General features: G+C 36.4%; 1 protein-coding gene across 8 annotated transcripts in view; it reads left to right on the top strand.

The window, feature by feature from the left end:
• The window catches only part of LCORL (ligand dependent nuclear receptor corepressor like), an 81,736-nt gene that overhangs the window by 17,702 nt on the left and 38,905 nt on the right, over positions 1-25,129 (top strand). For 7 of the 8 annotated variants that reach the window (XM_050973424.1, XM_050973425.1, XM_050973428.1 and 4 more), the window contains exons 2-5: positions 7,584-7,649; positions 14,369-14,448; positions 14,676-14,805; positions 23,789-24,043. In XM_050973424.1, the coding sequence (XP_050829381.1) occupies positions 7,584-7,649; positions 14,369-14,448; positions 14,676-14,805; positions 23,789-24,043 (531 nt within the window). Of the gene's footprint in view, positions 1-7,583; positions 7,650-8,983; positions 12,821-14,368; positions 14,449-14,675; positions 14,806-23,788; positions 24,044-25,129 lie in introns of those variants that run through there. The other variant, XM_050973426.1, reaches the window with a different exon arrangement.

Raw genomic sequence — 25,129 nt, forward strand, 5'->3', positions numbered from 1 at the left:
ACCAGTGTGCAGGATCTGTCTTTCAGTCCTTACTTGTCCATAATTTCTTTCCAATGTGATTTTAGATTCTGAGACTCCTTATACAAATTATGTAATAGTCCTCATAGATCAAGAAATACCAGCTCAAAATATAGGTTGTATGACTTCAGAATGGGATTAGCATTCATATGTCAGCTAGATTAGTTTTTAGAGGCAAATGAAGAAACAGAAACTGAACTCATGAGTTGTTATCAGGTCCCTTTAACAACTGGGTAAAGTAACAGGAGCTGTTACCACACCAGAAAATAAAGGAAGGTAGTTTAATTTTAATGCTGTGTGTGGCAGTACAGTGCTCAATCTCATTAAAAGTAATCTTATTCTTTGGATTTTCCTAATTACATTTTAAAGACCATTTATTAAATTCGGCAACCTTTTAAGAATTGAAATCAGCAGTTCTGAACCTACTTTCACATTAGTTTTGATTTAAAAAGCAACATTAATGCGCTAAACTCGATACTGCTTAAAATGTGCATTTTTTTTTCTTCAACTTCTGTTTTCTCTGCTAAGAATATTAAATTCAGTAAATAAGGAGGATACATGAATCTTCCTCGCTGATGTTTGTTACTTAACAGGGGTGAGGCCTGATTTTTATGTAAGAAGCTAAATAACAAGTGTTTTGGACTTCAATAAAACAACTTGAACTACCATAATTCAGATTTGATTCTTGGTGTAGTAAGCCACAAAGTGAAGTGTGATGGAAGTAAAGTTCTAGGCACACAAAAGTTGTGAAGATTTCAACATACACTGCTGCTGATTTTCTTAGGTGGGTTAACAAAACTGTGTTTTACAGAGTCTCAAGGTTCTTTTTTTTCCTGCAGGGCCTCCAGAGGCCATAGTGCTTAAAGCTAAAAGTCTCATTTCATTGGAGTAAAAATACACATGCGTGCCTTATCCTCCAAAGAAGTGTTCAGCAGTCTTACCCTGTGCCTAGCTGATGATATGCTGGAAAAGAAGGGAGGAAGCAGAACTTAATTTGCATGCACCCAAAATCTTCCAAATTCCTTAACACACAGAGCAACTTAGAGAGGACAATAGCATCTCATCTAAAGCGTAACCTTTCACATCAGATGAAAAGTAGAGCAGTAACTATGAATCAGATGAGCAAATTCGATAAGCATCTCCCTTTCATTTAAATTTTTTCTATCCCTGTAAGGAGCATTAATCTACTGTTTCTGGTATGCATCCAGAGGTATGAATAAAACATCTTTATGGCTTAGAAAATATCAAAACAGAAGTGAATTTGTTTAGAAGTATTTGTACTTTTATCTTTAAGCTTTTTATCAGTTCATCTGCTTATACTTTCCTAAACTGGAAAAGCTGCAGCAGATCAGAGGAGGGGAGAGCAAGTATAAGCAAAAGGTTTTTTTAGGTGGCTTACTGTGAGGTCATTAGTGTCATTATTATAGTTTGTACAAGTTTTATAAGGCACCTCTTGAGATTTAATATTATTGTGTTCTGGTGCTGAGTAAAACAACAAATAAAAATGCTTTCTTAAAATTTTAACTAAAAATGGTCACATTTTAGTAAAATGTCCCAAATATAGGCTTTTTTAAAAAAAGCCTTGTAGCTAAAGCCCTAGAATGTGATTACTTCTTAAACAGAAACATGGAAAGGGGAAGAGAAAAAAGACAAGTAAAGAAACAAAAAGACAAAAGGGAAAGGAAATGCATCTGCTTTTATGAAATGGACTTTCATTTGAAAAGAACATACAAATTTAGGAGTTAATATGGCCATATACAAGGTTAGAGGAATCAAGAAATTAATGTGATATAGAGTGCACCAAACCTATCAAAAACTTTAATACAAACTGTGCATATATTTCTGTTCTCTTTCCCAAGTGTAGAGTAAGTACTACTCCTATCTTCAGACCCACCAAGGGGTTCATTTGAAAGTGGTAGTCCAATGTCAGCTTCCATTTATTACATGATATTTATTCTTATTTTGACTATTTTTCAAACACATAGTCTGAGTCATTCAGATTTTTTTGAAAACATACTTGCAGTCTCCATTCACTTAGAAGATGTGGGGAGGGAAGGAGGAGACGGCTGTTGAATTCAACTCCAAGGCTGAAGTAACTGTTTTCTCTCAGAAATTATGGAGATAAAACTTTTTGAAAAACAATAGCCAGTGTATTGCTAAACCTGTCCAACCTCAATTTGTATTGTATAGCTGTTCAATTACTATATCTGTCCAGACTTAACCTAGACCAACTTTGCATTAAAATTTCTGTAAATCTTCACCTCATGATTTTCTCTAGGCTTAGTGCAGCATAGACTATCCATTGCTTCCACAGCTGCAGGGAATGCATGGCTACTTCTGACTTTGTGACTGGAGAAGGCATTTATAATTCACAGCCATACAGCTGCTGTTGAGGAGCAGGATGAACAAAGGCTGGGTCTGGTCATGAGGAAGAGTCCCTGTATATTACATAAGTACCTCTAAGTGTGTATAAATTGCAGAGTGTTGGAAACTTGCATGGAATGTATCCATTTAATTATAGATCTGTTTTATTCATGACAAAGAATTTTACAGCCTGCACTATTCATATGTGGCACTCTCTAATGTGTAGATGGGCTTCAAGATGTTTCAGGTGCTAAGAAGTTTACAGTGATAAAACGTTATGAGAACTTTATGATTTAAGCTTTGTGAGCTTTTTAAGCTACCTGAAAGGTAGCTTCTCTCTAAGATTTTAAATAAAATATTGTGAAGACAGTCTAAAGCTTCCTTTGGACTTAATAATCCTGTTTTAAATCTGAGTAAACTGGTAGAGACACTGAATATACTGGACTTGCCCTTCACCTTGCAATTTCTTTGACTTTATGAAATAGTAGGATAACTCAATAAAAACCTTGCCATAGACCCTTGGCCCATGTGAGACTTTTTTGGTTTAGACAAGACAGTACAGCATCCCACTTCTATTTCCACTGTGTTCCCACTGTCTTGGGGAAGGGATGTAAATCAGTGACTGCTAAGCCCACAGAAGATTACTCAGCCATTCAAGTTCCTCACTTCCCTTGGGATCCTGCATTCCATCTCATGGCTGCAGTGGCCAAGACCATTGTTAACTGTTACATCACTGATTATCTTTTACTTAATGATGAGTAGCAGCTACGTAGTGCCTCCCCTATTGAGCTTGTCCATCACCCTAAGCAGGTTTGTCCTCCAGACACCACAGAATCCCCTGAGTTACTTGTGCACTGGCATGTTGCATTTCCAGCATGGTTTTTTGGGTTTTTTTTGTTGTTGTTGTTTGTTTGTTTGTTTTTTGGGGTTTTTTTGTTTGGTTTTTTTTGGGGGGGGTCATGGTTTTTGGGGGTTTTTTTTGTTTTTTAAAGACTTGATCTACTGACTCTTGATTGACAGTCTGTATAGTCTGTAACAGATGTTCACTATGATATTCACCTGGTTTAATCCTGACTTGTAGATTTTTAACTGTCCTGTAGCGCATTCCATACTAATGCTCCATTTGTTTAAGTTAAAATCTAAGTGCTGTCCTTGACTTTTTCACTTCCCCTTTCTTAAAAGCCAGTGTCCATCCACTGCAGTTGTGTGAACTGTCTCACCAGTAAGATTGTGCTCTTGTGCTCAGGTGTGTAACTGCTGGTGTTTGCTTCCTCTGCTGAATGGGTTCATATGCAGCTACTTAAGCTGTGTCCCTGCTTATGCCACTTCTTCAGGAGGACTGTAAAGTCCTTGTGTGCATTTGGCCTCTCTGCCATTCTCTTCCTTTCTATGCTTCAGTCTCCACTTCCTGACAAACGTAGTTTGAACACCTCATTATGAGGCAAGCCTGCTGGCAGTATTGATTTGCATTATCAAGTAGATCATGTCTTTCTCCAGCACTGTTTCTTAAAGGATCCTAATGTCATAAGAGCTGAAGTCCTGCCTGCAGCCATGTAGACACTTGTTGATCCCACAGGATGTTTGTTTACCCTAGGAAAGCCTTCACCTTGGATCAACACCTGGGCTCTGTTATTTATTACATTGACACCTGGTGTTGTTCAGTTGCCCCTGTGCTCCTGTAGTTAGCTCTGGTCTGCTGAAGATCACTTCTGGCAGTATCATGGTGGCCAGATAGATGGGTAACAGATGATATTTTCAACAGTCAGATAAGCTGTAAGAGTTCCTCTGTAACATTCTGGGTTTGGACCAGAGGCAAGAGCTGAACTTCTGTGACAGCTAGCTAGCTGCTGAGCAGAAGCCCTATAGGAGCCTGCAGTTACTGTCACCTATTGCTTCCTTTTGGTGGCCTTTGCTGTGATCCATGGCTTATATGCCAAACCTGATAGAACTTGTTCCTGGGCTGTTTGCCTTTTCGGTACCCAAATAGGTACCTATGGAAAAAGAGAGCCCCCTTCCTGTTACTTGAGGTCACAGCTTCAGCCTGCCTCGTGGGAGTTCCTGTCCCATCCCTGCCCTGAGTGAGGAAAGCAGCATCGATGGTGGGGGAAAGGTGGGGGAGAGAGTTAATATAGAGGAAAAAATCCTGTTCACAGCTTTATTCAAAAATACAAACCATGGAAGCTTGTAACTGGGTTAAGAGACTTGCTCTATCACAAATTTCTGCTTGTGAAGACTTGTTGGAGGAGCCTATCCTGGATTTTAAAAGGTGTCAGACAATAAAGCTGATTCTTTCTACATGAAGATACAATAAATTTATTAGAGAAAGAGGGAGTTTGACAGTTTGGGGTATTCCAAGTTACTAGAGCCAAGTGTTGCTTTTCAGTTTGGAGCTAGAAAGTATCAGATTTTGAGTAATAGTTTTGAAAGGCAGTTTGGAGTCAAATAGGCAATCAACCACCATGAGACAGCAAATTCTGTAAAACTTTTTGAAGCAAATTTTTTCCATTAGTGAATCATAAAAAATATAAGCAAAGTGTATTTCTGACTGGTTTCTGTAGGCTCTTCAGGTTCTGGAGAGTTCCATAGCTGCTGCTACTGTTTGCTTAAGCATACTGACTCAAGAAGAAAAACAAAGATTTATTGAACGTCTTGTGTTGAGCTGGTTACATTTTAGGAAACGGTGCCAGCATTCATTCATCTGTACTAGAAACTAAGAAACATCTTCATGTTTAGGTTAAACTGAAATTGTATCAATTCTGCTGAAAGGCAGTAGTACTTTGTGGAGCATAACCAGGTGCTTTCTGGGAAACTTTTAGCCTAAGGTCTGAAAAAAGATTCTCTTGATGTTCTTAGGTTGTACAAGTAAGTGTTCTTTAAAAAGAAGGCATCCAGTGTCCACAGGTGAGGAAGGAAATTATTGGGTGGGGTTAGTCTGTTTTGGTTCCTTGGAGAAGTTCTATAATACTTCAGGAAGAAAAGCAGCCCTTTGGATGGGTAGGATGGAATTAAGTTTGGTGAATTAGCAAAGAAGCAGGCTGGTGTATCCTTTCCTCAGGGTAAGAAAAGAAAAAAAAAAACCAAAAAAAAAACCAACAACTCCCGCAGTATGCTAATTGCCATCTTTAATACAAGCTGTATGGAAGTCTGTTTGGAGGTTGCATTTTCTGTTGACAAACTGCTGTTTACAGAGCTGGGTTTCTGAGCTCGTGGTTTTCCATAGGCAGGAGCAGGTAGTTGGGCAGGCAGGTAAGGAGAAAAGGCAGAAACAAGTACCACCCTCCACAGGGTAGGAAGGGTGGTAGGTATCCAAAGAGCAAGGAGGTTTTGGGTGCTGACTGGGATGGTAAACAAGCTTCCTGTTGTTTGATTGATGGAGTACTGAAAAATAGGAGTTGCTGTTTGCTCTTTTGAAATACGCAGGGTTGTCTCCAAGTGCAGCTTCATTAATTTCTTTACCCAGGGACAGTAACTTGGCAGGATGTAACTAGCTGCTCACCTAAAATGGCTTAGAGTGTGTAACATTAATGGCAATACACATGGTGTGGTTTGTGTTTCCACTCTGTTGTGTTTGGAGGATTGCTATCTTAACTTCAGGCTTCATCTCTCCTGCCTTTTTTTGTCTGTAACCCTTTGAGGCCAGAAGAACAGGGAATTTGTACAATGCTGATATGATGTGAATTTATATTACATAGAATCTAAGAGTTGCTGGATGATGCTTTAAGGTAAATTTTAGTGTGTGCCTGGGCTTTGGGCTTTTTGCTTTCTAGTTCTTGTAGGCTGTTTAAAAGATGTGTGTATAAATATTTGTTAGAGGACAGTGGTTTTGTCATTTAATTTGTGTTGTCTCGTATTTAGTAGAAAGAAAAGTGGAAAATGAAATCCATATAGTTCATTATATAAGTCTATTTATAGCTCAAATATCGGATTTATAGAGGTTATAATTGATTCACGGTGTAGTCCATATATTAAAATTATTTTGCAATGGAAATTTTAACAAAATCTGACTTGTCAAACTGTACAGCTCCTATGTGTTAAGATAGCTTCCTTTGTCTGCTTCAAATATGATACATATTTATTCTTCCTTATGCTAGTGAACATACAGTCTAAACCAAAAAGTAAATATAACTTTTGGGGAGGGAACAGGATGTTGTGTTGTCTTAAAAGACATCACATGATGAACAAATTTTGCGATTCTGAATGTTCTTTGTTGATAGAAGTTGTTTCCTGAAGATTTTGGTATCTTTTATGTAGTGTGATGATAAAATTGTCTTGCAAAGTTCTGGTCTAGCAAAATAGCTACAGACAGGCCTTTAGTATAAAGAATGAGAACCTTCAAATGCTGCTTTGAATTATCCTCTTATTTTCAAATAAGCTTATTATTTGGAAGGAGAAAGGGGGGCACTTGGAAATTGTTTCTATATTGAATGAAAGTTCTGTTACATTGATGCTCTAAATTGTCACCATATTTCATCAGTTGTCATGTGCTTTTTTGTGGGTTTGGGGTTTCAAACATTTTTTATTTATTTATTTATCAATCATCTGATTTGCTCTGTGTCTTATCTCCCTTACTGAAGTATTTAATTTTTTACCAAATACGTAAACAGACTAGCTGGTAAATCTATAAAATAATTTGATTTATATAATCCTCCATTTTAAGATGTTTTTGTACAGATACAGAGGGCTAGAGAGCACTGTCATGGTATCAGAAGCAAAAGAAGCTTACTTTTTTTCTGTTTGCTGTAATATTAGCCTGCTCAGATTATATAGTTTCAGGCAATCATGAGAAGTTTCTGATGTGTAAAGTTTTCTTTTTTTTTTCTTTTCATTTTTCTTTTCATTTTTTCTTCTCTCTGTACATGACTGATTCTCAGGCTAAGAGAGAAACTCCTTCACTTGCTTAGAGCTATGAGGCTAATCCTCCCACCTTTAGGATTCTGTGGTAGTTATTTTAAGTCTAATGAGGTTGTTGGGGCATGGCTTAATAGGCTGATTGTGGGCAGATGGCAGTTGCCTTGTCTTATTTTTATCTTCTAATGCTATTGAGTAGTACTATAGTGGAAGGAGTAAATATTTGTTTGATAAATGTAACAATTTTTGGAATTGCTCTTAGAATTTGAGGATACTTGTTGCCAGTTCTCTAGAATTTACTTTCTTTTAAGAAACTTTTGATTTACTGTTTTAAATGTTTCTTTTGTCTCCAGGTTTTGAAAGTATTTTAGAAGGGCTTTATGGACCAAGGCTACGAAGAGACCTCAGTTTATTTGAAGGTAAATGAACCAGCTTTTAGTGCAATGACTTAATGGTTTTTCTTTTAGTTAAAAGTAGTTTCAAGTATATATCTTGAATTTGAAAAGGAAATCTTCCAGTGGTTTTCTTTCCAATGTTCATTTATTAATTTTCTTGTCAATACTGTGCCTAAGCAAAACACTAGGGAGAGTGATACATAGGTTTTGTTCCCATACATGGGAATTTGGATTAGCTAAGCTTTTCTGCAAAGCTCTCATGAAAAAGACTTACTCTTCTGGAATACTGCATCTCCTACTTTGTTTTTGAATATCCATTAGAAAGGGCAGACAAGCTCCTCAGCTTCCTATTGACATTAATTAGTAAAAGGAAGGTAATGGATGCTAGTTTGGTCTTGTGGTTGTCAAGAAGGTTTATGCTTTTTATAGATTCATATGTTTTTACATCTTCATTACATGTACACCAAACTTTTAGTTTTTATAGTACTTTATGTACAAATATATATAAAGTCATAGTATGTTCAAGTGTATACATACATACGTACCTTTTCCATTACCCTTGTAAGACCCAGCATTAGTCCAAATGGGTTTGGTTTTGCTGGAATGGCTGTCAATAACACATAAGTCCTTAGTTAAGTATGGAATGATTTCTCTTTCACAACATGGGGACGATACAGCAAAAATTTTCTTTAGAGTACTGAAAGAATTGTTTGCCAAGTTAATTTTATGACTTAAAATTGTTACCTCTGTTATGAAACCGTAAAAATATTCTATCTCATTTCTTTCTAATTCATTGTCTGATACTGTAATTTGTAAAGCATATCACTTATTTAGTGCTAGTACATGAGGCAGATTGGTGTGTACTGCGTATCTTTGCTTAGAATACTTTTGGAGCTATTGCTTTAACTTGGTTATGGTTTTGTCCCCTTCATAATGTGCAAGTTCCTTGGCCTGTATACTATGCTGCATGACACAGTATTTTCATGGGAAAGGTGGGGAACTTGGAATACTACTTTGCTGATGCTTTCAGAATATTTTTTTTCCCTTTCTCAAGCTAAGCATGCCACTAATAAGACATAAAAGCACTTAAGAAATATGTACAGTTGGATTAAAGCTTGTTTTCATGACTAGTATTTTCAACTGCTGTGATAAGCACATTTGAAAAGGAAACAGGATATTGTTATAAGTGTGCAGTATCTCTTTTGTTTTTTTCAAGTTGTAATTCCAGTATGTTGTATGTCTTGGGCTTTACACTGATTAGTAGTTAATTCTTTATTTTTTTTGTGTGAAAAGGGTTTAATTTTTTTACCTTTTTTTTTTTTTTACCTTTTTTTTTTTTTTTTTTTTCCTTTGGGTAAGAAGGCAGAAAGTACTGAGCTAATGAGGTAGTGGCCAAAGTCTAAGCTACAGTTAAAGGGCATGATACGCTACACTGTAAAGTTCATAATGGTCCTTTAGAGCTCATGTGTGCAGATATTTCAGCTGTCTCAGGGGTAAAGTTTTAACTTATTTGCCTCATGCTGTTGAAGATTTCTTACCTATTTAAAATCTGATATTTCCGCTGCTTGCATATCTTTGCTATTTGAAGCCCTTGTGACTTTGTCTTGAAAATTCAATTTGTGTTTATCTAAAGTACAATATCTCACACCTATTTCTTTTTTTCAATTTCTGAAAATTTTTGTCAGTAATGTGCAAGAGTTCTTCAACAATTAAAGCCTATTTCCATGTCTGAGGCATCTGTAAAATTGATTTTAGTTCTGGAGCCAGCTGCTGGTAGGTTGGGATGCCTACCTTACCTTACTCTTATTTTTGGTTCATTTTTATAGATCTTCCTAACTGCAGTAATGCCATGTGAAATGGTTTATATTGGTACAGTAGAGGTCAGCTTTATCATTAGTATGGTATGCAGGGCTATTTCTGATTTGAAGTCTGAATTTTGTTTTAAAGATTAATACAGAACTCTCAAGTAAAATTTGTACAAATTTTTCCACTGTCCTAAGTGCCACTTTTCATTTCACAGGTAATGAAACTAAGATACAAAGTAAATAAATTGCCTTAGTTAAAAAATAATGGCTGGTAGAATTAGAACTCAGGTTTTCACACTCTAAGCAATGTGCCTGAATTACTGCATCTTTTAGGCTGTTTATTTTCCTCATTGTAACCACTAAACTAATACTGTCAGTATGCAATATTATGGCTCATTAGCAGCAAGGGTGTGTTTGCTCAAACATACCTCAAGAAATTATGTAGCTTTCTTGTGCAGAAATACGTGAGAATTGGCTGAAATGTATGCTGCTTAGATACAATAGCATTTTATTCTCTTATGTTGTTGGCTTTATCTATTGTGACATGAAAAAGATCAATAACGTGCATAAAACATAACACGGTTGATATATTTCCTCCTTCGTTCATTCTTGAAATAGTATTTGATCTATAGATTAAAATATTATCTTGTATTTTCTTAAGTTACTTGAATGAATAATAAATTGCAATGGCAAATCTAAATGCTAAAAGGTACACTTCAGTTTTACTAAACTATTACACTTTTCCAAAAAAATACCTTTTAAACATTTTTTGTGTGTCTTGAAATTCTTTTATATGTAGGATTTACTTTGTAATTGCTGAAGTGGTTCTTGTCACTGTTTTGCAGCACCAGTTTGTTTTCCTGACTGCTTGGATTCTGCAGCTTCTGGTTGCAGAGGGCTCAAGTTCTGTATCTTGGCATCTGACCTTGGTTCAAGCTCTGAACTGAGGCTTTATGTCTTTGAATCTTTAGGGCTATCTAATCCTTTTCTTACAGCCATTTTCAGCTAAGTAAATTCACATATAAATTGTTATTCTTTACATTCTACTTACGGATAGTTAGCTAAACTGTTAAAAAGCTGTTCCTCTAATCAGGTGGTATGTGTGTACTTTCATTTGGAGGGGAATATGTGCTGGGCTTCTATTCTCTTAACCACTGAGGAAAAGCTTTGTCTTGTAGGAAAAAAGAAGCTCTCAGTGCTTTTTCTCTGCCAGGAAAAAATCTTTATACAGGACAAAAGCTTTTATTTTTCCTTATTTTCTTTAGGCGTATTTCTAGTAGTGAAAAAAATTTATTAGAAACAGAAATCTAATAGAATTGGAGGTTTTATGAAATTAAGCATATGAAGGATTTGATAAATAGTTCAGCTTTTTTAATGTACTTATTAGAAAGCAGTAGTGCTGTATAAAAAGAAAGGTGGTGATATGTTCAAAATTGTCACAAATAGCTGGAAAATCTTTTGGGACATTATTATAATCAGAAAATACTGGTAAGTAAGAGATGAGATTTTTAATTTTATTTGGACAAATTTTATTTTGTATTTTGATTTACTAGACAATTATTTCATCTTTTAAGATACAAACATGAAATCTGTTTAGTACTACAGATGTCTGAATTAATTTACTTAATTTGGCATTACTTCTTGGGAAAAGTGGTTTGGGGAAACAAAAATGTGAGCCTCTTAAGAAATGAAAAAAAATTATTTTTTGTCAAAGTTCGCCAATTTATTTTTAATAAATGGACATAAGTTTACACCTTTGTGCTAATGGGTTTTGGTTTCAAGTAATAATCTTTACTGTGATTAATATTAAAATGCTGTTTGCATAGTCTTAGCAACTTTTTCTCATAAGCTAGCAAGCATTATAGGTTGTCTGCAAATCTTTCATCATGTGACCCTAAGCAAGATAAAATGGGAAGATGATCCTCATCCTAAATTCAATACAGCTGGAGGAAAGTTTGTTCTGATTAAAGTGCTGTCTGTGCCTCTGCTTTTTCTGAAAGTATGGCTGCCTATCTGTAGTTAAAAACTTAATACTGATATCAGGATGTTGTTTCCTGTGGTGGTGACCTGAGACTGTCTGGAATTTGAGATATTTTGTATATATCTGATAGCACTTTAGCTTAGCTCACTGGCAGACTTAATAAGTCTTCTATGTGATTTATACTGCTTTGAATAAAAGGTTTAGTGTTATGTAGAGCTGATGTTTCTCAAGGTTTGCTTTTTTGGCAATATACAAGGATTGCTCTCTGGTTTGACTTTTACCAGTGGAAATTCAGGATTCCAAGGCAGAAGAACTTCTCTGAAAGTATAAAGCCTGTTCCAGAGTTAGGTGTAGAATCCCAAGGTCCATAAATAGAGTTTCCATGATTGCAAGGAAAACAATGAACTTGTTGTGAGGGAATAGTGTTGTTTTTATGCTGTGGACATCCTAAAGGAATAGCTGTAATGGGCTGTGACAGGTAGATTAATTCAGCAAAAATTACTAATTATCTCTTGTTACTGTCCAGTCAAAAAAAATACCATGTCTGTTTTTAAACACCAGCTGTCCAACCTGTAAAAATTGCTCTTTTGCATCCCTGAGAGCTTATAATACAATAATACAGAATTCTGTTCTAAATGATTATTTTAGAGCTGAGCAAACTAGATTTAAGTAATAATATGGAGTTACTTACCTTATGTTTGTGCTCAACTGAAGAACCTTTATTTTTCAGAGTAATTTTATTCTTATTTTGCCTTTTAATTAATATCTTTGAGAAGAAGTAAAAGCTCAGCAGTTGTGGGAAGAGGGTGGAGGACAGTGGGCAGTGGGAAACAACCCTGCAGACAGCAAGGTCAGAGAAGGAAGAGGGGAGAGGTGCTCCAATCACTGGAGCAGAGATGCCCCTGGAGAAGACCATGGTGAAACACATAGAACCTGCAGCCCATGGAGGACCAGGGTGGACCAGATATCCACAGTGCAGCCCTTGGAGGACCCACTGGAGCAGGTGGAGATTCCCTGAAGGAAGCTACAGCCTATGAAGATCTCATGCTGGAGCAGGCCTCTGTCAGGAATTGCAGCCTGTAGAGAAGAGCCCATGCAGGAGCAGGTTTTCTGGCAGGAGCTGTGGGTCTGTGGAATGGTCTCTTCCTGAAGGACTGTGCCCTGTGGAAAAGACACATACTAGAGCAGCTCATGAAGAGCTGCAGTTGTGGGAAGAACACTGGAGCAGTTTGTGAAGGCCTGTAACCCATGGGAGAGACCCCAAGCTGGAAGCAGGGAAAAAAGAGGAGGAAGTGGCAGAGCGGAACTGTTATGAACTGAGAGCAGCCCATTTCCCATTCTCCTTGCACTGTTTGGGGTGGGGGAGGAGGTAGAAGAGTCAGGAATGAAGGAGTGAAGCTGAAGCCATGGTAAGAAAGGGTGGTAAGGTTGCTTAGTGTTTTCCCTTTCTTATTATGCAAATTTGTTTTTATTGGCTATAAATGAAATTAATTCTTTCCAAGTTGAGTCTGACTTCCCTATTACAGTAATTGGTAAGTGACCTCCTTGTCTTTATCTTGACCCTTAAGTTTCTCCCCCTGGTTTTCTCTCCTTCCTCACCCCTGCCCTTTGAAGAGGGGCAGTGGATTGACAGCATCACTGGACTGGGGGGTTGGCAGCCAGCCAAGATCATGCTACCATCATATGCTATTGAAAGCAGATAACCTCAGGAGCCTCCCTAAACAGAACTGACTGTAATTTAGTGGTATGGAGAAAAGGAGGAAACATACCTGGTAACTAATAATGGCAGTGAAAAAGTTGTTTAGGTTGTAAGCACATGAATAGGATGGAGAAGACCTTGGTGTTGTAGTTATTCATATTTGGATTCACCTGCCAAAACACTGCAGCTGTAATAAAGGCTGCTGCATAGCTGGGATACTGTAGGAAAAGTACTGCCTGCAGTGCAAGGAAGTCTGGGGTAAAGGTAAAAGACATCATCTTGAGATCTTGCTCCCCATGTTCAGGAAACAGGTGTTCAAGTGAGACTTGTGCAGAAGAGATGGAGTTGAATCCCATGAGGAAAAGCAGATGGACTAGATTAGCTACAAAATGAAGTGTTAAGGGGATAATGAAGGTCTCTGTAAATGCATCAAGGTGCTAAATACCTAGTTATTGTTCATGGGTACAAGAAAAAAAATTGCCACAAAAGCAAACTGGAATAAGTTGCCATGTGCATTTTAAACTAGAAATTAGAAGCATTATTTTAACTACTAGCACAGCTGGTTTGGGAAAAGTTTTAAAGTAACTGGCGTCTGTGAAGAGAAGGGTATTGGCTGAAAACTCTTTAATTTTTTAAATGGAGCTTAGTTTAAAGAAGGTAGATTATGTGTCTCCATTCAGTAGAAGACTGGACTTGATATAGGCAATGTAAGTTTAAGTCCTGCATTCCATCTAGACCAGAGTACCTTTTCTGATAAAACATATAAAGGTACATTTCTAGATGAATCAAGTGCTACAAGTGATTGTAAGGCTGGGATTTACCTATAGCGATTATATCAAATCAGTTAAAATACTGTAAGTATAATGCATTTAGCTCACATGGTGAGGAGTCTGTATCCTAATTCTTAGCTTAGTTTGCCACAAGTTTGCACACTTCAGTTAAAAAGAATGATGTCTTCAATTCAGAGCTTCCTTTGCAGTATACAGATGCCTCCAGTAATTATGGCAGATAATTAATTGAATGACGCAAGTTTACCTTTCCTTCTTGTAAGGAAGGCACTCTGCTATTTTTAAGTTGAGCTATAAAAGCCTGACAAGAATTTGAAAATATCTGAAGTATTGAATACGACTGAATGTACCAAGAAATATATATCATATTAGTAATGGAATTTATTTAAGAGAATCTTAGGAAGTGTGTGTTATTCTCAAAATCAATTTTGGCTTGTTTAAAACATCTAGCTTTCTTTTCTTCCTTTAAGACTGTGAGCCAGAAGAGCTAACTGACTGGTCTATGGATGAGAAATGTTCCTTTTGTAATTTACACAAAGAAACAGCCAGTGTAAGTATGAGCATTATATTAAAAATTACTTCCCATTACTGTTTTTTTTTGTATGAAAGTAAGAGTCAGAGAATTGAATTTTGCAAATAAGTTCATTCTGCATTTTGACTGAAGGTAGTTTGATTTTAGTGGTTCTATTCCATTCAATAACTCAGTAATCTAATTGTATATTTTTCTACCAGCAGACTAACTTCTGAAAGATGTTATGCTCTTCATATGTTTTCTAGGATCGTGCATCAGTTTTCGGTTCTTCACAGTCAACGCCTACAGAGGAACTGTCATCTCAGGGCCAGTCCAACACTGATAAGATTGAATGCCAAGCAGAAAACTATCTAAATGCACTCTTTCGAAAGAAAGGTAATAAAAGCATGTCTTTTGTATTATGAAATAGGATGAAAAATCTAGAAGAATCAAATTATTCAGGGTTATTTTTTTTTCTAAGTAATTTTTTCTATATCTACTGAAATAGATGTTTCTACTGTTTCTCTTTTTTATTCCTTTGGTTTTCCTTAATCTTTTTCTTACTTGAATCACCAAATGAAGTACTACCCTTCCTACTTGCCATTCCTCTTCATCCTCTTGCATTATGTGTCATTCTTTTGAATTCCTGTTCATAAATCGTATTGGATTTTTCTGTTTACCATGAGCTGCTACTTTGTTTTCATGCCAACCTCAGGTGTCATTCTCTGGAATCCAAAGCGTTCAAACATTTTCTCTTCCTAAATTCTCACTTCTGGTTTTTAGTGGGAAACACATTTTAGGCAATAGAATGTGCTTTGCAGATTGCAAAATGGAATTTGGGATCTTCTTGCATGAAAGCTACACCTTCAAATACATCCAAGTTGGAGGTTAAAACTTCTTGTCAAAATGTAGTATTTAGTAGATCATTAATTCTTTGACTGTTCTTACTCTTTGCTCTGTCAAGTAAGAGCAGTACATGAGCAAATGACAAATCAGCTTAGTTCATGAACGTTACTTGGTTTCCTCACTGTCCACAAAAGCAGAAATACTAATTTTCTTCCTTAAGTTCTTGTGGATGAAGAAATGTGAATGAAGTTACTGTGAATGCAGTAACTGCAATTTTCATAGATTTTTGGGGGGTTTAGTATGTGTGTGTCAGAATAGTTGAGTATGGCTAGGGTGACATCTCTCTCTTGCATTTGACAGAGTTAGACTCAGATACTGTCTCTTCTTCACATAGGTGGGAGAAAAAAGCAAAGTTAGTTTTCTCCCTTTTTAATTGCTGTAGAAGGAGAGATTATTATGCTCGTGAACCTGGGGTATGTAGAATTTTTTTCTGTACAGATTTGTCTACTCAGTCTACATTTTGCTTTTTTGCATTTTAAAGAGCTGGAGTGCTTCAGCATTTTGAGTGCATCCTTTGGACTCTTGGCTTTCTTTCAAACCAGCTATTTTCCATTTGAAATAAAATGTCCAATGAAGTTGGCACCTCATTAGTTCTTAAAGTCTTATTATATTTTCATCACAGGCCCAATTGTGTAGCATCTCCCTAGGCAGATATTTTAATTCCTTCAAATTTCTCCTTTGTCAGATCTCTTCTTGGTCTCGATGTGTACAATGTTATTCAGTGTTTGCCTGCTTTATGCTCCTGCTGCAGATGATCTCTTTTGATACTCCTTGAGAGGAACTTGTATCATGGGAGAAGTGAAACTTGGCATGACCTCACCTTAGTGGAGTGAATGACTTCTAAGTGAAGTTTTTCACAAAGAACATTTGGCTTTTAGCATTTTCTTTCTGTTTGATCTGCCAGATCAGTAATGCTAGGTTAGAGATTTTGTCTATTGAAAAATGAAACTTCCAGTTGTTTTTGTGATTCTGAAGTACTTCTGTATAGTTGGGTAAGAATTTACTAAGAATATTGCTTAGTTCAGGTCTTAGCAAAGTCTTTAAAGTCGTTCAAATTACAGGAAGCAAAAAGGAAAAAAATAGTAAAGGGCACATGAAACCAATTTATGAGGTATTCAAGTAACTGTTTTGGATTTTAGGAGGAAGACAAAGAGTTTTACTAAGAAAATCCCAAGTCTACTTTCTGAATTTTTGTAGGTTTTTGAGTTCAAGTATCAGCTTATGAAGAAAGGAATAAAAAAAAAAAAATCCAGTAATTGTTTAGCTAGGAATAGTAGCTAGGAATAGTTCTTATACCTGGTTTTAAACCAGATGTTCTATCGTTGTTAAAAATTGTAGAATTCTTAGCTGGCTGTCTTTAAAATGGAGAAACGCTTGTTTGGATTGCAAACTCCTCAAAATTATCTACTCTCTTGCTATTGTAGCTAATTTAGGCCTCTATGAACAACTTCTAAGACCATTGAGCAAATTAGAGAGTTCATTTCTTGGTCCCATTAATCTTATATTTTGAAGAAATTTATATATGGCTTTTTTAATTTCCAGACTAGTTTAAGGGGATTTGGTTGTGGCTTTGGGTTTTGGTTTTGGTGGTTTTTTTTTGTATCGGGAAACTTGTTCAGAAGATCTCAAAACACACCTATTTGTCTGTAAAATCTAGGATAAAAGATGATAAACTCCTCCCAAAATGGGTAAACTCTTGAAATGCTGTAAGCAACTAAGGTCTTCCCATTAGGAACCCAACTTCACTATGTATTGGTGAGAGACCAGTTTTGTAGTCAGTTGTCTGTAGGAAAGTCCTGTGCTCAGCAAATCCAAAGTCCTTTGTGTCATCAAACGCTGATTGTTGCCATTAAACAATGTGTCTGAAACCCAAATTCTTTCTTCCCAAGTATGACATCTCTCTTTACCCTTTTGGTGGTGTAAGCAGAGTAGATTTAGATTGGTGCTTTTCCACTTCCATAATGCTGAAATTCAGCTGTTCTGTTTTTTAAGGGAAAAACACAGTATGCTTTAAAAATAAATATAGGTCTTTTCTTTCTGTGAGTATTATAGAGTAGTGACATATGATCATTGTTATATCACAGAATCACAGTTGTTTAAAAGCTTGATCAGACATTTTGTTCATGGACTATTAATTTTATGTATTTCTAGTAATACACATTGTGTGTTCTTAGAAGCTCATTTTTCCATGCAATATTAATGTGACCTCTTTAAACAAAACCAAAGAAAAAGAGCTGTGAATCAGGTTCTGTTTTCAAGATAAATGATCCACCAAGAGACAACTGAGACTTGAGAAGCTCAAATAGAAGTTAAGGAATTTAGGCACAAAATTATAGAGAGAATGTTTGAGATGACTCGAATCTTTTCAGATTCTCTGGGATGCTCTGTCAAATATCTTCAATGCCATGTTTTCTATCCCAATTAATTTTTCTGAAAGCTTTTTAAAGCTCTTTACTATTTCTAGATATCCTTGTTATGTTCTAAAATAATTCTATAAATATGGCTTTGTTATACCATACCGTATACCTGAACTTAACTTTGAATTCTTCTGTTCTTTTTGTAGTTTTCTTTCAGTTGCACAGCTGTCACAAGCTGGTTATGCATCTTGGACAATATATATTTCATTTACCAAACCTATGACAATGTAATCATGCATCCATTATCTCAGACTAAAAAAAAGCGTTACTTTCTGAGGTGTAGTTTTGAGTGGCACACCCTACATCATCCAAAACTCGCAATTTCTTTTGATTATTAATCTTAAGAAATCTAATTTTTCTTTCAAAATCTGGGTGGTTTTCTGTAATTACTGACACTGACACAGTTTGTGTGATAAACTTCTGTGACTGCTTTGCTGTCCCTCTTAAATCTCATCAGGAAAGAATGTTTAGTGGGGTTTTCACTTGTTTCTTAAGGAGATACTTTTTGTGTTGACCACCTACCTGCCAGTGTAACTCTCTTCACTGATTCTGCATTTCTTGATCATTTCTACTACATTTACAGGGATTCATAGAAGTATGACTGGATATAGAATAGTGAACATTGCAACCTGAGCGGAGAAAGAAAAAAGGTGGAGTGTTTATGAGAACAGAAGAGTTAACTTACTCCTTCTGTTGGTTGGTCGGTCAAGTAAGCTGATCTAATCATGATACATGCCTCAGAATAAACAGTTGTATTCCTGTTGTCACATGCTGATGACCTGACAGCAACCTGAACAATTTTACAAGTAGAACTAAGAATATCACTGGGACAGTTTGGTGGCTGTTGAGGTGGGCTTGTTAAAATAAAATGTGGCCTTTTTGTGAAAAGGGTAAATTTATGGAGTGAATTTATGAAGCACACTGAGAAGCAATCAAGGGTTCTTTGTCTTGCTCCTAACACAACTGGATTGCAGGTACAAGGGGGATTGTGATTCCCTGCTGCTTTTCACTGCCTATTGGCATTGTGTCAAAAGACAAATTACATCATAAGGTTGAGTTTTTTGGTGCAAAAGTACTGGTTTTCAATAAATGGAATACTGTTGTGAAGCACTATTTTGGGAGTTTTTAACTCATTGTTCATTGTCCTGACAGTCAAATCTGTCACCATAGACATTGCAGTCTAGTGATCATACACAGTGTGAATGTGCAGAATAGTTAACAGTACAGGTTTGAATAGTTACAAGCTCATGCAGCACATAAACTGAGGAAGTATTAATCCTAAATGTGACCTTTGAATTAAAATAAGTCATTGCAATTGGTCATAATTACATTACGTAATTACTCTTTTCTCTTGCATTCAGACTGTTACCTTGACAATCAAAAGCAGAAAACATCAGATTACATCACAAAAATACTGTCTTCTTTCATCCTAATAACATCAGGTCTGCAGACCTTTAGAGGCTGTTCTACTGGGTTTAAATTATATGTTATACATGGACTAAATACAGCTGCCTTGTATTTTATAATGACTGTGAAAAACGGGGCTTCAAACAGATGTAGTCATGCAAATTTAAAACTTTGCAAGTTTTTCCCATAGTCACAACGATCTTAGGAAAAAAACCTATTCAGGTCATACCAAGTATATCTGGTGCCATCTGCTGATAACAATTAAGAAATATTTGGTAGTGATAGTAAGTTCAGAGTTCTAATACCTTTCTTGCCCAAAATACATTTCATTGTGTTTAAAAATTTTTTATGGCTAATTACAAATTTCTCATGTGTAGTGGAAAATTACCATTATGAATCACAGGATGGGTGAAGTACTTCCCCATGTTGGGTGGAACAGACTGGGCAATGAGATACTGGGGAGCAACACTTCAGAAAGAGACTTGGGGGTCCTGGTTGATGGAAAGTTGGACATGAGTCAACAGTGCCCTGGCAGCCAGGAGGGCCAGCCCTGTCCTGGGGGGCATCAGGCACAGCATGGCCAGCTGGGGAAGGGAGGGATTGTCCTGCTCTGCTCTGGGCTGGGGCAGCTTCACCTCTAGTGCTGGAGCAGTTTTGGGTGCCACGGTATAAGAAAGACATCAAACATTAGAGAGTGTCCAAAGGAGGCCAACAAAGATGGTGAAGGGTTTTAAGGGGAAGCCATACAAGGAGTGGCTGAAAGTCCCTTGCCTTTCTCAGTCTGGAGGAGACTGAGGAGAGACCTCATTGCAGTTACAACTTTCTCTTGAAGGGAAGTGGAGGGGCCGGCACTGATCTCTTCTTCCTGGTGACCAGTGACAAGACCTGAGGTCAGCCTAAGTCCCAAAACTGTTCTATAGAAAGTTCAGCTTGGATGTTAGGAAAATATTCTTCACCAGAGGGTGGTTGGGCATTGGAAACAGTCTCCCCAGGGCAGTGGTCACAGCACCAAGCCTGACAGAGTTCAAGAAGCATTTGGACAATAATCTCAGGCACATGGTGTGACTCTTGGAGGTGTCCTGTGCAGGGCCAGCAGCTGGACTTTGATGATCCTTGTTGGGTCCCTTTCAACTCAGAATATTCTAATTTTAAGACAGGGTCAAAGTCTTTACAGTGGTGCATATCAGGATAATGACAGACTGTAAACAAGTTGAAATAAGAGGTTCTTTTTAATATAAGGAAAAATGAGGACAGGCAAGCAGTAGAACATGCCACCCAGAGGTTCTAGAGTCTCCCATCCATGGAAGTATTCCTTACCTAACTGTGTAAAATCCAGAGGAACTTGATTTGACCTCAAAGATGACTACCTTGAATAAGCAGTTTTAATAGAGACTTCCCAAGGTACTTCCACCATGATTTACACGTTAATGATTTGCATTACAGAGCAGTCAATATGATAGCAACACTATTTGCATTTTTGGCAGATAAGTTTAGTCTACCTGAGTCTAACCCTTTTGCTTGAATATGCATGTAGCAGCAAGAGGACTTCAAATACAACCCAGAACCCCATCTTTCAGGGTATATGCTCTTAGATACACACACACCACCCCCTCATCATGTTACTTTTTAGAGTAAAATAACTTAAAATCTGTGAACTACCAATAGCTGCAGCAGTTGAATGTATATTCTGCAGTATTTATTCTTCATAGGGAGCATTTGGAAATCATTACAAAAAAATTAAACTAATTCTAAAGAAATTATTATAAGAACAAAAAAATAAATCCTTTATAAGTCTGTCTAGGTAAAAGATGACTTTGCTCCTAAGGGAAAAGCTGACTTCTCCTGCAAGTGTCTAAAAGCAAATATGCTTGACTATTACTGGTGCGAAGAGTCTAAAGAGGAATAGAAAGGCAGTAAAAACTTGACAGCTCTGAATTAGTTTTGTAATAATGGCAGTTTTATAATAATTGATGCAGGGGATGATGATTAATAAGGAGAAATCTGTTGCAGGCTGTTGTGTTTTCCTGCTAATGGTAGGTGCCCTGTACTCTCTGGTCTTTTGCTTCTTTAAGGGGACAGATCACATTAGGATGTAAAATAATTCTCCCATTTGTACTGATGATCACCTGTTACCCAGAAGTTGTCAAGAAGAAGTTGTCAAGTTGTTTCTTGTGTGCATGCAACAAGCTATTTGTTTTGTATAAGTAGGGTCATTCCAGACCCTACTCAGTCTTGATAATATTTTGCATAATTCATTTTCTATGAGTTTCTGATTACAGGCAGTCAAATTTTTGGCTTTTGAAGCTAAGCTGTTCATCAGTAGATTTCATTGTCTGGAACTGCCATTTCCCTGTCATGCAAACAATTTTATTCCTAGATAATTCAGTTATTTAATTTCATCTCTTAACTTTCTGTATTCTTTTCTTGTATTTTGCATGTCCATTGGTACTTTACATCTGTTGTCTTAGTGTTCCAGTATCTGTTGAATTTTTTCTTTACTTCTAAGTGTGTCTGTAGGATGGTAAACTCCAGTTGAACATTTATTGCGTTCTCTCTTTAGGAATCAGGAATTAGGTATACTCTGTTTATATTGCTGTGACTGGAGGTTATATAGTGGGGAGAGATCTTTGTAGGTATCCTCCATCATTTAGAATTTCACCTCCTATCTCTCTTCAAGAAACACCGGTCAATTTTAGGTATATTGGTAGAGATCTGGTTGAAAGATTGTTGGAAGATAGAGCTTTAACCACTAGCAGATTTGTTTTGTCATGCCTTGGGTAAGTTCTCTTGAAACCAAGATGTCTTAAAAATGCTGGAGCTTCACCATACCTCATCAAGCACTATGGAGAGGCCAGCCAAAAAGTCTTGACAGGAAACATCTGAGCAGTGAGTCAGCTGCCCTCTCGTGTGCTATAGGCAGCAGATCTCATGCTTGCAGGTTTGTAATTCTTTGCAATGCTCTGTTTGTGAAAATGAATTCTCAAAATGGAATATGTTTTAAATAAACCTGAAATAAACAAGCAAAAAAATCTTCTCTGCATTCATCCTAAACCAGAGTAGCATTCCTTGATCAGTGCTGGCAGTCACTCTCTTGATAGTTGATAGATAAAGCTTCATTGGCATAAAATGCTTGAGGAAATATGCTGTGATCCTCCAAACTTCCTATTAGAACATGTACACTTTGCATGCAAACATCTACCCAACCTAGCCCTTTCGGTTTCTTCCCTTCCATGGAAAAACCCCTCAGTTTATCTTCTGTTTTATTTGTTTCAGATTAACTTTGTTATCCCAGTAACTACGGAACCATGTCCTTTGGTATTTCCTCCAGGCAATCAGAGCTCACCTAAAAGCTAATTCTTGTTCATTGCTTTCACACTTGCTTGAAATCCCTCTCCCCTCTTGATTGAAAACTGTTTCACTCATTACCTGTGAACTCAAGGATGGGTAGTTGTTAATATATTAAAAAGGATATTTGTGTGGAAAGGAGTGTAGAGTTGAAGGGAAGAAGGAAGAGTGAGGTAGTGAAGTAAGTACTACTACTGCCAGTTTAAGGGAAAACACAGATCTCTGAGTATGGTCAATTGTACTTGTCCTGTGAAATGGTGTGTTGCAGTCATCAGTGCAGTAGCACAGCTTAATTGAAGTTTCTTAATTACATTATTTATGCTAAGTTGCACTTTATTTTTTTTCTGTTGCTTCTATTAGGATTCTTTTTGTTGATTCACAATTACAGTTTCAGCCATGCTTTTTAGTAAGAGGTTTTACTTTTTTCTAGCTGAAAGGGAGCATTAAGATAAAGTGATATATATGACATTTGATCCTTTTTTGTTTGTTTGTTTCTAAAGTGAGATACTTCTTTTCATTGAAATGTTACATACACAAGCAAAAAATAGGATGTAGTTTGTTTAGAATAGGAAATAAAGCTTTTCTTCCAAGTGTTTTATTGCTAGCACTTTGAAAATGTCCCGAAAATCCTGTAAGATTTTACAATAAAAGCTTAAAACTTTGTTTGTATTCAATTGCTTGTATTACTACAAATGGTATGGGACATTTCAAGTAGCGTCATATCAGTTCTGACATTTCAATCCTGAACCTACAATGGGGATTATAATCTCAGAGTGGAACACAATCTTTTTGCCTTTTTTTTTTCTTTTTAAAACCAGTTCCTCAAAAGTCCCACTGTTCTATGTTATGAAGAGGACTGATCTTTAGAACTACACTTTAAAATTATTTTTGTTATGGTTGTTCTTTGAAAGTAACTTCTTTCTGTATTAATCCATATTTTACTTCCATGGTTTGTATTCAAAATACTTTCTTTTCAAAACTGAAAATGAAGTCTCTAAATAAAAATTCAACTTATTTGCCAGCAGTACAGATTCTGAGTCCACTTTGTAATGCAACCCCACATATTCTTACTTGCATACTATGACAGAGGAGTAAGGTAAAAATTAATCATCTGTGCTAAATGTTCCCTAAATGACTTCCAGTTAGGAATGCTCATTAAAAAAACTTGATAGAGATCTGAATTAATATGCTCATTACACATGTACTTGTTTAACACATTTGTGTGCTTATATGAAGTATTTAAAATAAGAAAAGTAATTAATTTTGGTTCTTAATATATCTAATGCCTGTGTTTTTTATTCTAGATCTTCCTCAGAACTGTGATCCTAACATTCCCCTAGTTGCTCAGGAATTAATGAAAAAAATGATCCGTCAGTTTGCGATTGAGTACATTTCAAAAAGTAGCAAAATTCAAGAGAACAGAAATGGTTCATCATTTGAACCAAGTCTGATGTGTAAAAGTATCCAAATGAACCAAACGGAAAACTCCCTTCAGGAAGAACAGGATAGCCCTCTAGACCTCACTGTGAATCGAACTCAAGAACAGAATACTCAGCAAGGTAAATTTCTATATCTGATAATCTGTGTTTTGCTGTCATTTATTCGTTTTATGGTGTCTTATTCCCTTGAAAAATAAATGTCCATGTCAAATAGAAACATTTTTCATATAGTGTGTTAGTAGATAAGCATTTTGATTTCTGAGTGCCTGTGTTAAATAAGTGGCATTGGAATTTCTCAGCTTTGGAAAACTGAATCTAAGTCCTCTTACCTGTGTTGTCACAGGTAACAGTGATTCAAAAGTTTTTTTGAAGAAATGGCTGTCAAGAAGCCTGAGAAAAGAGAAAAAGATCCTGGGATTTTAGGGAGCAAATGTCACTCAGTCTCTGTCAGCTCTTGAACACTTTGATTCTTTAAATACAGGCTGGTTAGAATGATGGGAAGAGAATATTACTCTGGGAGAAAATTTCCATACTTCATACCTTAATCATTACTGATTAGTGCAGCTTTCTTAACTGAGAGTAAAGCTAGAAAAATAGTCTGTCTCACTATCATTTACAAAAAGGAAATAATTTATTTGCCTCAAGGAATATTGCTATCCAAAACTGATAACAGTATAATCACGAGAGTGTTTTGGGCTTTCAACCGGATTTGGATTAGCAGCAGTTTTTAGGAAGGGTTGTGACTGTCATGTGCAACTGAAAGCAGCTTTTGTCTTTTACAGATATCAGGGTCTATGTTAATCTTGTAATATTTCAGACCAAAGGGAAAAGTTGACCTGTATGTCATATACCATATGAAAAAAGTTGAAAGAAACCAGAACTAAGGTTTTTTTGTTTTGATTTTTGGGGTGGGGGGTTTGTTTGTTTGTTTGTTTTAATATACATTAGCAGATTTGGTATGTGTGTACCTTATGATATAGTCTTTAATTAGAGATCCTTGGGGGCAGGGAGCTCTGATGGATTCCTCATGATAAATATACCTATTCTAAACTAAATTTCAAGCATCCTTTTCTTTTTTTGTTTAAAAAAAAAAAAAACCACACCAAAAAACCAAACAACAAAAAAGCCCGGAATTCTTGCCTTTATTCTGTATGGTCAATGGTCAGTGGAAACCAGTTTATACCAGGGTTTAGTAAATACTCTCTG

The sequence above is a fragment of the Serinus canaria genome, chromosome 4, assembly GCF_022539315.1.
Source record: "Serinus canaria isolate serCan28SL12 chromosome 4, serCan2020, whole genome shotgun sequence".
NCBI classification, from domain to species: domain Eukaryota; kingdom Metazoa; phylum Chordata; class Aves; order Passeriformes; family Fringillidae; genus Serinus; species Serinus canaria.